This window comes from Monodon monoceros, unplaced genomic scaffold, assembly GCF_005190385.1.
Source record: "Monodon monoceros isolate NGI ecotype Baffin Bay Population unplaced genomic scaffold, NGI_Narwhal_1 Super_Scaffold_13, whole genome shotgun sequence".
Lineage (NCBI taxonomy): Eukaryota > Metazoa > Chordata > Mammalia > Artiodactyla > Monodontidae > Monodon > Monodon monoceros.
In genome coordinates, this window is record NW_021703769.1 from 85,651,360 (window position 1) to 85,666,857 (window position 15,498).

General features: G+C 47.2%; 1 protein-coding gene across 1 annotated transcript in view; it reads right to left on the minus strand.

Annotated features, from left to right (window-relative positions):
• Positions 1–8,601, minus strand: part of DNAAF5 (dynein axonemal assembly factor 5) — a 37,338-nt gene extending 28,737 nt beyond the window's left edge. Inside the window, exons 1-2 of the mRNA XM_029222217.1 lie at positions 7,962–8,601; positions 7,000–7,184 (exon numbers count right to left, since the gene is read on the minus strand). Of these exons, the coding sequence (XP_029078050.1) occupies positions 7,000–7,184; positions 7,962–8,580 (804 nt within the window). The 5' untranslated portion in view covers positions 8,581–8,601. The remainder of the gene's footprint in view (positions 1–6,999; positions 7,185–7,961) is intronic.
• Positions 8,602–15,498: the final 6,897 nt, after the last annotated feature.

The window sequence follows — 15,498 nt, forward strand, 5'->3', positions numbered from 1 at the left end:
CACTGAAACTCACCTGGGAGGTAAGTTTCATTCTTTCATCCGCCCCTCCCCTCCCCTTCCATCTACCCCCCTCCCCGGGGCCCCCCCTGTCATTCCTGAGCACCAGTGAGGGGCTGGGGGCCAACCAGACCTGCTCCCTCTCCCTTCCACCAGGGTTCTGGCCCAGGGCAGGTGCGCACAAGCGCCCAAGGGCCTGAGCTGATCGCCTGTGGGGCGCCAGCAGCGGGGCAGGTGGGGCTGTTCCCAGGCAGGCTCCTGGGCAAACACCTATACGGTCACATCCTTGGAGCCTCAACAACAGGGTCAGTGCTTTATCCCACCTACACAAAGCACACAGAACTCCGTCTTCTAGATGAAACACCCACAGTCAGAGATGAGCAATGTGCAGAGGGAGCGCCCGACGGTCAGGGCGAGCCTGGGGCAACCGAGGGCACGTGCCTGTTTATAGGCAGTGACTTAACCTGAGCTGGATGCTCTCACCTGGATGGTGCACTCAGGGGGCCGGGGCCTTTCTGGGCCTGGAGGAAGCTGTGACAGCCCTGCTGCACCGGGACACCACCCCTTCCCACCTCCTTGGACATATCCTGCAGACCTCAAGTGACCAGGCTCCCGAAGGAAAAGCGAGGACATCGCTCTGGGTCCCCTGCTGAGAAAGTAGGGAGGGATGGGCCTCTCATCACTTCCTGGGTAAGTGATCAGAGCCTCTAATCTTCCTGTGTAATAGAACAGGCACCTGGAGCCATTCTGGCTGTCTGCACACACACTAGCAAAACTGTCCTGACTCGTGCAAGTTCAATGTTTCATGGTATAAAGTAACTGTGACCAGCACAGAGAAAGGTACCCAACATCACTAATCACTAATCCTCAGGAAAATGCAAGTCAAAACCACAGGGAGATACCAGCTCACGGATGCAGAGGAACTGGATCCCTTGTACATTGCTGGTAGGAATGCAAAGCAGTGCAGCCACGTGGAAAACAGTTTGGTGACTTCAACAAGCTACACATGTGTTACTGTAGGACGGACACAGCAATTCCACTCCTGAGTGTTTACCCGAAAGAAGTGAAGCAGGACTCAAACGGATCCCTGCACACCATCGTCCTCAGCATCCCTATGCACAACAGCTAAAAGGTGGCAACAACCCAAGAGTCCGTGGACGGATGAATGGAGGAACACAGTGTGGTCTGTCCACACGGTGGATGCTATTTAGCCTTAAAAGGAGCAAAGCACTGACACCTGCCACAGACGGGTGGACCTCACCAACACAATGCTGAGTGAGAGAGGCCAGTCACAACAGACCCCATCCTGATTCCACTTACATGAAACAGCTAAATTGTCAGATCCAGAGAGACAGAAAGATTAGAGGTCATTAGGGGGGTGGGGGGGACGGGGAGTAATTGCTTAATGGTCACAGTTTCTGTTCGCGATGATAAAAAAAGTTTTGGAGGGTGGTGATGGTTGCACAGCACTGTGAATGTACTTAATATCACTGAACTGTGCACTTAAAAATGGCTTAAATGGCAAATTTTGTTATAAACATTTTACGAAAAAATTTAAAATTAATGATGTAATATATCAAAAACATTGAACGCTTTAAGTGAGGGAATTGTATGGTATGTAAATTATGGCTTGATAAAGCTGTTTTAAAAAATGAAACAAATCAAAATAAAGAGTTAATTATAAGGGAGCCCCCATAAAACGATCAGCGGATTACTCTACAGAAACGCTGCAGGCCAGAAAGGAGTGGCAAGATATATTCAAAGTCCTGAAAGGGAAAAGTCTGCAACCTAGCATACTCTATCCAGCAAGATTACCATTTAGAATAGAAGGAGAGAAAAAGAATTTCTCAGAGAAGCAAAAACTAGAAGAACACAGCAATACTAAACCTATCCTAAAAGCAATATTGAAAAGTCTTCTCTAGATAGAAAAGAAGCAAGAAGCTATAGGAAAGAGAAAAATCACAATTGGAAAGTAAATCACTTAAATAAGCCAGTATACAGGTTAAAAAAAATGTAAAAAATTTTTGTGACAGCAACAATAGCCACAATGAATGACGAAAGGATAACTATGAAGATGTAAAAGAGGACATCAAAATCATAAAACGTGGGCGAGAAGAGTAAGAAAATGTCGATTTTTTTTCTTTTAGAATGTGTTTGAGCCCCTAATGACTATCAGTCTAAAGTAAGTAGATATAACTATGGGTTAACATACTTGAAAAACAGGGTAACCACAAATCGAAAACATACAACAGATTCACAAAACCCAAAAAGAAGAGAACACAAGCATAATATAAAAGGAAATCATCAAATCTCTGGCTAGGCTCACCGAGAAGAAAAGAGAGAGGTCCCAAATAAATAAAATAAGAAATGAAAAGGGAAAAATAACAACTGATACTGCAGAAATACAAAAGACCATAAGAGAATACTATGAACAATTATATGTCAACAAATTTGACAACCTAGAAGAAATGGACAAGTGTCTAGAAACATACAGCTCACCAAAATTGAAACACGAAGAAATAGAAAACTTAAACAGACCAATTACTAGAAGTTAAGTAGAATCTGTAATAAAAAAGCTCCCTGGGCTTCCCTGGTGGTGCAGTGGCTGAGAACCTACCTGCCTGCCAATGCAGGCGCCATGGGTTCGAGCCCTGGTCTGGGAAGATCCCACATGCCGCGGAGCAACTGGGCCCGTGAGCCACAATTACTGAGCTTGCGTGTCTGGAGCCTCTGCTCCGCAACAAGAGAGGCCGTGATAGTGAGAGGCCTGCACACCGCGATGAAGAGTGGCCCCCACTTGCCACAACTAGAGAAAGCCCTCGCACAGAAATGAAGACCCAACACAGCCATAAATAAATAAATAAATAAAGTAATTAATTAAAAAAAAAAAAAAGCTCCTTGCAGGGAATTCCCTGGCGGTGCAGTGGTTAGGACTTGGCGCTTTCACTGCCAGGGCCCAGGTTCAATCCCTTCTTGGGGAACTAAGATCCCACAGGCTGCGTGGTGTGGCAAAAAACAAACAAACAAAAACAAAAACAAAACAAAAACTCCCTGCAAACAAAAATCCAGGACTGGGTGGCTTCACTGAGGAATTCTACCAACCATACAAAGAATGTACACCTATCCTCCTCAAACTCTTCCAAAAGACTGAAAAGGAGGTAACATTCCCAAAGACATTCTATGAAGCCACCATCACCCTGATACCAAAATCAGACAAAGACACCACCAAAAAAGAAAATTATAGGCCAATATCTTCGATGAATATAGATGCAAAAATTCTCAACCAAATGTTACCAAACCCAATCCAAGAACACATAAAAAAGATCATACACCACGACCAAGTTGGACTCATCCCAGGGTCACAAGGATGGTTCAACATACGCAAATCCATCAATGTGAAACACCACATCAACAAAAGACAAAAACCACATGCTCATCTCAAGAGATGCAGAAAAAGCATTTGATAAAATTCAACATCCATTCATGATAAAAACTCTTACCAAAGTGGGTATAGAAATAACATATCTCAACATAATAAAAGCTATTTGTGACAAACCCACAGCCAACACAATACTCAATGGTGAAAAGCTGAAAGTCTTCCTCCACTCTCACCACTTCTATTCAACATATATTGGAAGTCCTAGCCACAGCAATCAGATAAGAAAAAAGAATAAAAGGTATCCAAGTTGGAACAGAAGAGGTAAAATTCTCACTATGTGCAGATGACATGATACTATATTTAGAAAACCATAAAGACTCCACACAAAAACTACTAGAACTGATGAACAAATTCAGCAAAGTAGCAGGATACAAGATTAACATACAGAAATTCGTTGCATTTCTTTACACTAACAATGAAACATCATAAGGAAATTAAAACAAAAAAAACTTTTAAAAATTGCAACCAAAAAATTAAAATACTTAGGCATAAACCTGACCAAGGAGGTAAAAGACTTATGTGCTGAAAGCTATAAAACATAAAGAAATCTATAGATTTAATGTGATACCTATCAAATTACCCATGACATTTTTCATAGAGAACAAATAATCCTAAAATTTACATGGAATCATAAAAGATCCAGAATTGCCAAGGCAAACCTGAGGAAAAAGAAAAAAGCAGAAGGCATAACCCTCCCAGACTTCAGACAATACTATAAAGCTACAGTAATCAAAAGAGCATGGTAGGGGCTTCCTTGGTGCAGTGGTTAAGAATCCGCCTGCCGGGCTTCCCTGGTGGCGCAGTGGTTGAGAGTCCGCCTGCCGATGCAGGGAACACGGGTTTGTGCCCCGGTCTGGGAAGATCCCACATGCCGTGGAGCGGCTGGGCCCATGAGCCATGGCCGCCGAGCCTGCGCGTCCGGAGCCTGTGCTCCGCAACGGGAGAGGCCACCGCAGTGAAAGGCCTGCGTACCGAAAAAAAAAAAAAAAAACGAATCTGCCTGCCAATGCAGGCGACACGGGTTCAAGCCCTGGTCTGGGAAGATCCCACATGCCACAGAGCAACTAAGCCCATGCGCCACAAGAAGCCACTGCAATGAGAAGTCCGTGCACTGCAACAAAAAGCAGCCCTCGCTCGCCACAACTAGAGAAAGCCCGTGTGCAGCAACAAAGACCCAACGCAGCCAAAAATAAATAAATTTATTAAAAAAAAAAAACAGCATGGTATTGGCACAAAAACAAACATATGGATCAATGGACTAGAGAGCCCAGAAATAAACCCACACAACTATGGACAATTAATCTTTGACAAAGGAGGCAAGAATATACAATGGGGAAAAGACGGTCTCTTCAGCAAGTGGTGTTGGGACAGTTGGACAGGCGCATGTAAATCAATGAACACACCCTCTCACCATACACAAAAATAAACTCAAAATGGCTTAAAAACTTAAACTTAAGACATGACACCATAAAACTCCTAGAAAAGAACATAAGCAAAACATTCTCTGACATAAATCATACAAAGGGTCAGTCTCCAAAGCAACAGAAATAATAGCAAAAATAAACAAATGGGACCTAATCAAACTCACAATCTTTTGTACAGCCATGGAAACCATAAACAAAACAAAAAGATGACCTATGGACTGGGAGAAAATATTTTCAAATGATGTGACCGAGGGATTAATTACCAAAATATACAAACAGCTCATACAGCTCAACAACAAAAAACCAAACAACCCAATCGAAAAATGGGCAGAAGACCTAAATAGACATTTCTCTAAAGAAGACATACAGATGGTCAACAGGCACATGAAAAGATGCTCAACATTGGTAATTATTTGAGAAATGCAAATCAAAACTACAGTGAGGTATCACCTCACACAGGTCAGAATGGCCATCATTAAAAAGTCTACAAATAACCAATGCTGGAGAGTGTGGAGAAAAGGAAACCCTCCTACAGTGTTGGTGGGAATGTAAGTTGGTGCAGCCACTATGGAGAACAGTATGGAGGCTCCTCAAAAAACTAAAGCTATAGCTAACATATGATCCAGCAATCCCACTCCTGGGCATATATCCAGAGAAAGCCATAATTCGAAAAGATTCATGCACCCCTATGTTCACAGCAGCACTATTCACTATAGCCAAGATATGGAAACAACCTAAATGTCCATGGACAGATGAATGGATAAAGAAGATGTGGTATATATATACAGTGGAATATTACTCAGACGTAAAAAAAGAATGAAATAATGCCACTTGCAGCAACACGGATGGACCTAGAGATTGTCATACTAAGTGAAGTAAGTCAGAGAAAGACAAATACCATGTGATATCACTTATATGTGGAATCTAAAATACGACACAAATGAACCTATCTATGAAACAGAAATAGACTCACAGACATAGAAAACACACTTGTGGTTGCCAAGGGGGAGGAGGGTGGGAGAGGGATGGAGTGGGAGTTTGGGATTAGCAGATGCAAACTAGTATATACAGGATGGGTAAACAACAAGGTCCTACTGTAGAGCACGGGGAACTATATTCAACATCCTGTGATAAACCATAATGGAAAAGCGTCTAAAAGACAACGTACATATATGTCTAACTGAATCACTTTGCTGCACAACAGAAATTAACACAACGTTGTAAATCAACTATACGCCAATAAAAAAAAAAGAAGAAAGAAACAAATCAAGAACGTGTGGTTGGAGGCAGGGTGGGTTGCTGCGAGCGGCCTGGGGCCAGACCCAGGCCTGGAGCGGGAGGCCAGCTCCAGCTGGGGGCCCTGCGTACCTTACAGCAGCCCCAAGCCTCGGACGCGGAGGACTTCTGTGGGAAGGAATGAGATGATATTTAATGTACGGATGGACAGGACACGAGGAGGCTGGCACTTCTGCTGTCGGGGCACAGGGGCCACGGGCCGACCACCCTGCAAGTCCCCCACCGGCAACCACCGCTCCTCCCACCCCAAGGGACCGGAGCCCTTCACCCCATCCTTCCTTTGGGAGAGAGCCTGCCCTCACAGCCTTCACTCTGCTCCCCACGGCCTCAAATCCACGACACGCCCTCTGAGCTGGCTTCTGCCAACAAAAGAGCCGGTTCTCTCACCTCCACCTGCCTGCCTGTCTTGTCTGTCTGTCTCTCCTCAGGCCCCAAAGCCAATGGAAGGAATTACCCCGACACACCAACCCTGGCTCCATCCTCCTCCCAGGCCTCGTTTGCCAACCTCTGCGGCTTTTTGATTAAATCACCTTGATGGAGGAGGATGTTACAGATGCTTCTGCAAACCGTGGAAATACTCAGTTTAGAGTTTCTTCCTAAAAGGAAGCAGTCCTCTTCCCCATTCCTTAGGATTAAGAATAACAAACATATTATGACAACTCAGGTCTCCCCCAGCTTCTCAAAGACGTGAAATAGGAACACCTGTGACCGCGAATGATGGAAGGACATTTAACGTCACATATAGTGTCTTCAAAAAAAGACAAAAGTGAGGGAGTGACAAATAGCACACTGGCACACTTCTGGTGGAGAAAAGGGACTGCCTGGAGGAGAAACTCTGGTTACCTGGGGGACATCATCAAAGAGCCGCTGAGCAAAGTGAGGAAGGACGTCGTCCACTGACTTCCCGCTGCCAAACTGGATCACCGTGCCCGTGGCCTCGATGACGGCCACCCGCACCTTCCAGTGCTGGTGGGAGATGGACTGCATCAGGGGGCCGATCAAGGACTCCGACTGCATGTGGAAGTGGTCTGTGGGACGGGGAGACCATCAGTCACCAGGGGAGCCTGTGAGCGTCAACCCTGGCCCAGTTCCCTTGGGCTGGCCACACACAGCTTTGTACCCCAGCACCAGAAGAGGTGCAGAGTTGGGCGTGTGACCCAAACAACACCTCTCCGACCCAGAGACTTGGGAGGACCAAAGGGAAAAGGCTGGGGCTGGACCCATCTCAGCTGAACACAAGAGCTGGGAGGGGAGAACCTGAAGCTGCAGATGGCTGCGACAGGCACTCCAGAGTACGCTGAGTGGGGAGACACTGCGCGTCCCCACCTCTGGATGAGCCTGCAGCCAGACAGCCAGCACGACCGCAGGAAGCTGGATCAGCACCGCTGATCCAGGCAAAGCCACCCCACTTCCTAAAGGCCTCACAGGAAGTCACGACCAGGGGCTCTTCGTGACAGCCAAGCGAACCCTCTGGTTTAGCAGTTGTGCCGCTGCTTGAGACCCTTCTGTAAGGTCGCTATTTCTGTGATACTTGGGGCGAGTTCTTTCAGCGTTCGGGTCCTGAGATCAATGCAGGCTTCGGTCCACTACTGCCCAGTGTGCGGGGAGCCAGAGGAGAGACCCCGTGCGCAGAACTGGGGGGTGGGGGACAAAGGGGACGGCGTTGAGACGGGGAGATGCTTCACTCGGCAACAAACGAGCATCCACTGCGGGCAGGCACTGCGCTCCGGGCTGCGGGTGCAACAGGGTGCGGACGAGGGCGGGCTTGGGGAGGGGGCGACGTGGGAGGAGACAAGGGCGGGCACCTGGCGTGGCGCGCGCCAGGCCCGCGGCGCACTCGCAGCTCTCTCGGCGCACGGCGGCGAAGGGGTCAAGCAGCGTGCAGCGCAGCACGCGCACCGCGTCGTCCAGGTGGGGCGCGAGCGCAGCGCCGCTCAGGCGTATGGCCCGGTGGAGCAGCTGCACTAGCGCCAGGCGCAGCTCCTCGCAGACCTCGGGCGGTGGGCGGCGCGCGGGCTCGGGGCCGGCCAGGCGCGCGGCGAGAGCGGGCAGCAGGCGCGGGAGGGCGTCACGGGGCCGGGCGGCTCGCCGCAGGCCCAAGTCCAGCAGGTGCACGGCCAGCGCGCGGCAGCCCTCGGCCGGGTCGGCCAGGCAGCGCAGCAGGCGCGGCAGCAGCAAGCGCGCCCACGGGCCCTGAAAGGCGGCGGCTGCGGCGGCGGGGTCGCCGTCGGGCGCCTCGGGCCGCGCCGCCTCCAGGGTGCGCTGCAGCGCCTCCAGCGCGCGCCGCCGGCCCAGCTTGCTGTCGGCCTCCAGACCGGGCAGCATGCGGCTCAGTACGCGGCTTAGCTCCGCCGCCTCGGCCGTCTCGGCGGCTTCCGCCGGGTCCGGGGATGCCGCGGCCTCGGTCGCCACCAGCGCCGCCATCTTCCCCGCGTTGCTAGTCACCAGGGGAGACCGGCGCTTTTACGACGGTCGCGGCGCGGATTACGGCGCGTTTTCCGGTCGGCTCCGAGAGTAACTTTATTGGCAGCTCGGAACACTGACAGGACACGGCCGGGGGGCGGGGCCGGGGCGGGGAGTCGGATGGCTGAGGGGACGCGGGCCAGGCCGGGGGTCCTGGGCAGGTCTGGAGCCCGATATGATGGCCGCTGCGGACTTGTGTACAGGGAGGCGTGGTGGTCGTGTCCTTAGGTGGCTACTGTGACCCTCACCCCTCCTGCATGGCCGGGTCGGACCAGTTCCGTCGGATACGGTGACGTGGAGAGGGCACGTGGTCTCTCCGGCTCGGGTCTTCGTCTAGTGGGTGACACGTTAATCAGCGTGCAGTTACCGTGGTCCTGAGGGATGAAGGCCAAGGAACTTGGCGTAGACTGGAAGGCTTCCTGGAGGAGGTGACAGCCCCAGCGTAATATAGTGGGTAATTAAGAGTTAACTAGGTGAAGGGGGGGTGAAAGCGTTGCAGAGGGAGGGGACAGCATGGGCAAAGGTCTATGGTGAGAGTGGGACTGCTCAGTTGTGCCCCCCAAAGTTCACGTAGTGGAGTCCTGAACCCCCCAGGACCTCAAAACATGACCTTACTTAGCAATAGGGCCATTCAGACTCATCAAGTTAAGAAGGGGCCATTAGGATGGGCCCTAATCCATATGACTGTGTCCTTATAGAAAGGGGAAACTGGAGACAGACAAGCACACGGGGAGAACGATCATGAACATGGATGGCCATCTGCAAGCTTAGGAGAGCGGCCTGGAGCAGACTCACTCCCTCAGCGGCTCTGGGGGAAGCAGCCTCTGACACCGTGATCCTGGACTTCTGGATTCCAGAGCAGTGGGGAGATAAATTTGTGTTGTTTAAGCCGCCAGGTTTATTTATGGTACTTGTTTGGGCAGCTGCAGGAACAAATACGGGGAGGGGGCCTGACACTGTTCTGGGAAATGAAGAAAAGTGCCCTGTGGCTAGAGCCCAGGGGCCCAGGGGGAGCAGGGTCCTCTGGGTGGCTCCACTGGGTCCCAGTGGGGGATGCAAGGGAGGATTTAAGGTGGAAGAGTTTCGTGTAAGGTTTGTGTTTTTAGAAAACTGCTTTGGCTGTTGCAGAACAGGTTAGCAGGGAGCCAGGCAGTCGCCACATGAGGCCGTTGCGAAGGCCGTGCTCTGGCTGAGATGAGTGAGTAAACACTTAAATGGGGGTGGTGGACTTCCCGCCCCAGAAGGTGCTGCAGACTCACTTTCCCAGCTGCTCCCCACGAAGTACAACTAAGTACCTTGCAGCTAGTTCAGCAGACAATGGGGAAAGGCTCTGAGCTGGAAAGGAGACGGGCTGACTGGGGACTCCAGCACTGGAGGAACAGCCATGGGATGGGTCCCTGGGGTTTCTCTTTTTTGCTTACAGGTTCCTGGAATAGGCGCTAGAGGGGGCTGCAACCCAGACCTGCCGACAGGCCACTCACTGAGTACACGATCACTGCCTCGGCATCTGTTCTGTGTGGCCCGCTGCCTGCGGGGCCTTGAACTGACAGGAGCCCTCCCTCGAGTGCGTGACCTAGATGACAGCCCGCAGAGTCACCAGTAAACCGAAGTTCCTGATATGACCCCCCGCCCAACACCCTTGTGATAACCTCTCTCCCTGTGGGCCCCATATATTAAACCCCTGTGAAGCTCACCAAAACCCTGCTCCCTCTGGTTTGAACTGACCTATCCAGCCTTAGCCCAGGAACCCCAAAGCACAGCCCTGTGGACCTAATACAGGTGTGCGCCCCTGGTCCTGACTCCTGGGCACTCTGCCTGTACCTCCTCCAGGACCTGTGAGTCGTAAGCTTCTCTGTTCCGCTATTTCTTGAGATCTTTGTTGAACCACCAGGCAGCCTGGCCACATGCCTTCTGACACTGCAGGCAGCACCCACAGGGATGGAGTGACAGCCGGGGCAGCACCGGGACAATGGAGCAGACAGGAAGGGCATTGCAAGGGCTGGGGAAATAAAACTATCATTGGAACCACAGGCCATAAAAGTAGGCTGGAATTTATACACTAAACCTAAATGGGATGACTTTCTGCTGAAATAGAAGATGAATTTTTTGTTTGATGTGGACCATTTTTTAAAGTTTTTATTGAATTTGTTACAATATTGCTTTTTTTTTTTTTTTTTTAATATATTTTGGTGTTTTGGCCGCGAGGCATGCAGGATCCTAGATCCCTGGCCAGGGATAGAACCTGCACCCCTTGCATTGGAAGGCGAAGTCTGAACCACTGGACTGCCAGGGAAGTCTCTGAAATAGAAGATTTAAATAAAATCAGGATTCTTCTAACACAATAACCAAAATGTCCAGTATACAGTAAAAAACCACTGGTCATACCAAGAACCAAGGAAAACCATTATTTGAACATGAAAAGAAGTGAACTGACGTGAACACCAAGATAAATCTTGGAATTATCTGAAAAGGATTTTAAGGCAGTTATAAAAATGCTTTTAAAAATATTTATGGGGCTTCCCTGGTGGCGCAGTGGTTGAGAGTCCACCTGCCGATGCAGGGGACACGGGTTCGTGCCCCGGTCCGGGAAGATCCCACATGCCGCGGAGCGGCTGGGCCCGTGAGCCGTGGCCGCTGAGCCTGCGCGTCCGGAGCCTGTGCTCCGCAACGGGAGAGGCCACAACAGTGAGGGGCCCGCGTACCGCAAAAACAACAACAACAACAAAAAAGTGCACAGAGCCTCAGATCTGCAGGACAATCGTTTTTATCACCAGAGTCTCAGAACAGGAGGAGGGAGAATGTGGGCTGAAAAACTGTTTGAAGAAATAATGGCTGAAAACTTCCCAAATTTGGTGAAAGACATAAACCCATAGGTACAAGAAGCTAAGGAACCCCTGTGTAGGATAAGCCTTCTGAAAATCCATACTAAGAAACATCATAATTAAATCTGTGAGGACTAAAGACAGAAAAAAAAAAAGTAAAAACAGCCAGAGAGAAATGATGTGTTTCCTAGAGAGGAACACCAGTGTGAATGACAGATTTCTCATCTGAAATCACAGCGGCCAGAAGGAAGTGGTATATTTTTTATATCTGATTGTTGAAGCAAAAACTATAATACTGGGACTTCCCTGGTGGTGCAGTGGTTAAGAATCTGCCTGCCAATGCAGGGGACAAGGGTTCGATCTCTGGTCTGGGAAGATCCCACATGCTGCAGAGCAACTAAGCCTGTGCACCATAACTACTGAGCCTGCACTCTAGAGCCCATGTGCCACAACTACTGAATCCCAGGCGCCTAGAGCCTGTGCTCCGCAACAAGAGAAGCCACCGCTATGAGAAGCCTGTGCCCCACAACAAAGAGTAGACCCTGCTCTCCGCACCTAGGGAAAAGCCAGCACGCAGCAACAAAGACCCTATGCAGCCAAAAATAAATCAATTTATATATAAAAATTATAATACCGATGAGCTCTGTGCGCATGGGGGAAATATTTACAATAATTATATTTGAAAAGTGAGGGTAAAGGGAGGTTTGTACACTGCACTAGATGTGAAACATCGGTACCAGTAAACTGATAATTACATACGTGCACAGGAGCATGTAGAACAGCCACTGAGAAAAGTAAACAGTGATATACTCAATACGTTATAAAGTGGGATTCTAAAGGATATTCAAGTATCCCATAATATGGCACGAGGAGACAAACACAAATAATAGAATGGCAAACTTAGCCTCTTTCAATAGTTCAAAATGTAAAGGGGCCAAACACACCAGTTAGAAGACAAAGATTTGCAGAGGGAATAAAAAACCACGACCCAACTATATGTCATTTACCGTATGCTAAAACTCACTTCAAACGTAATGATGTGGGTAGGTTGAAAGAAAAAGGAAAAAGGCATCGTGTAAACATTCATTTATAAAAAGCACAATGACTAACATCAGCTAATTTCCCTTCAGAGCGAGGGAAATTTCTACAGAAAAGGAGGTCCATTGTATAAGAATAAAAGGATCCATCCACCAGGAAGTTACATAGCAATCGCAAATGTTTATGAGCCAAACAACAGACCTTCAAGATACATGAAGCAAACACTGGCAGAGCTGAAAGGAGAGAGACCAACCCCCAGTTACAGGTGAGGACCTCAGCACCCACTCTCCACAACTGCTGGAACTACTAGACATTCCACAAGGACACAGAACACCATCAACCAAAGGGATCAGTGGACATTTACAGACCCTCCACCCAACAGAGCAGGATGCCCGTTATTCACAGGTGCCCAGGGACATGCCAGGATAGACTGTATCCATAAAACAGACCTCAGCAAATGTAAAAGAAGTGAAGTCACAGAGAGCATTTTCTCTGACAAAAAATGGAATCAAACTAAAAATCAGTAACAGAAAGACAATCTTCAAACATGGAAATTAACTCGGTTCTACTCAGAAATAAAGAGGAAGGAACTATTGATACATGCAAGAACTTGGATGCATCTCTAGGGGATTATGCTGAGTAAAAGAATACAATCATACAAGATACCAGTAGTGTGATTCCATGTGTATAACATGCATGAGATAATTACAGAGATGGGGGACACGTGAGTGGTCCCCAGGGGTTAGGGGTGGGGCTGGGTGCAACTACACGGGTGGCAGAAGGAAGCTTGTATAGTGATGGTGCTTGAGTGTCCTGACTGTGGTGGTGGCTACATGAGTACTTAGGGGGGATCTGGCCTCTTGTCCCGTCCCCAGACATTCTTCCAGACTGAATAGAATAAGCAGGGGCAGTAGAACAGGGGGACCACGGAGAGAAAAGTCTTTATCTGAGCAACATGAAACAGGAATAAGAAGCTACATAAAAGAAGCTGCGTAAAAGGTGGATGATAGAAGCAGATAACGCTAATTTCTGGTTAGTACACGGCCTAGAAAAAGGGATAATCAAAATGGGGCAGAGAAGGTATTCAAAGGGATAACCGAGACAAATTTGCCAGAGTTAAAAGTGAAAGACCTTCAGATTGAAGGAACTACACAGCACCAGTGAGGCACACGTATTGACATGTTGTGAGACTTAGGAATACCAAAGAAAAACAGGAGTTTGTGGGAGACTGCCAGAGAGAGAACAGGGTGCCTTCAAAGGGACAAGAGTCAGATTGATGTCAGATGTTTCTCTTTAGTTCCACAAATACTTTTGTAATTGCTTCCAGTGGCCCGTTTAGGGTAAAAAAAAAAAAAAGTTGATTTGTTTTTCCCCAACAGGAAAATATACGGACAAATCTGAACACAGTAAAGGAAAGGAAATGATAAAGGTTAGAACAGAAATTAATGAAACAGTAAAACGAACATACATACAACACAGATTATTAAAACCAAGAGTTTATTCTTTTTAAGGGCTAATAAAATCGATAACCCACCTGTCAGGACTGACAAGGAAAAAAGAAGTTCAAAAGCACGAATACCAACATGAGGGTAAAAGTTTATCATGAAAGGTTCTAAACATTAAAAATATACTAAAGTAATAATACTTTATGCCAAAAAAATATATGAAATAGAGGAAATCCTAGGAAAACATAATTTACTAAAATCTCCACTAGAAGAAATAGAAACTCAGAATAGTCTACTACCTATTAAAGAAGTTGAATTTATCATTTCAAAGCTTCCCACAATAAAGGCTATAATCACAGATGGCAGCAAACACTTCAGAACACTTAATAAGGAAATAACTCCAACCGCCAAGTTGTCTTCTAAAGTGCCTGTACCATTTTGCATTCCCAGACAGTAATGAATGAGAGTGACCATTGCGTCACATCCTTGCCAGCAATTGGTATTGTCAGTTTTTTTTGAATGTTAGCTATTCTAATGGGTCTGTAGTGGCGTCTTGTTGTTTTATTTGCAGTTCCTTATGGCGTATGATGTGAATCTTTTCATATCCTTGTTTTCCATTTTATATCTTATTTAGTGAGATGTACGTTCAGATCTTTTGTCCATTTTTAATTGTATTTATTGTTGCGTTTTAAGATTTATATATTTTGATACGTCTTATCAGATATATGTTTTACTATTTTCTCTCACTCGGTGGCTTTTCATTTTCTTAACAGTAATTGGCAGAGCAGAAGTTTTAAATTTTAATAAAATTCAACTTAGTTTTTTTTTTTAAAAGGAAATAACTCCAATCTGAAAATAGGAAGAGAGAACATCTCCCAACTCATTTTGTGGAACCGGTGTCACAGCCTTGATCCCAAAAAGTGAGAGGGAAATTACAGAAGGGAATATTAGAGATCAACTTTTTTCAACACAGATGCAAAAATCCTAAACAAAATCTTAACAAATTAAATCCGGAAATAGGCACTTTAGAAAGGATAATACATTGAGACCAGATTGAGTTTATTCCAGGAATGCAAGTTAATTTTTTAACATTAAAAATTAATGTGCCCCGAATAGCCAAAGCAATCTTGAGAACGAAAAAAGGAGCTGGAGGAATCAGGCTCCCTGACTTCAGACTATACTACAAAGCTACAGTAATCAAGACAGTATGGTACTGGCACAAAAACAGAAAGATAGATCGATGGAACAGGATAGAAAGCCCAGAGATAAACCCACACACATATGGACACCTTATCTTTGATAAAGGTGGCAGGAATGTACAGTGGAGAAAGGACAGCCTCTTCAATAAATGGTGCTGGGAAAACTGGACAGGTACATGTAAAAGTATGAGATTAGATCACTCCCTAACACCATACACAAAAATAAGCTCAAAATGGATTAAAGACCTAAATGTAAGGCCAGAAACTATCAAACTCTTAGAGGAAAACATAGGCAGACACTCCATGACATAAATCACAGCAAGATCCTTTCTGACCCACCTCCTAGAGTAATGGAAATAAAAACAAAAATAAACA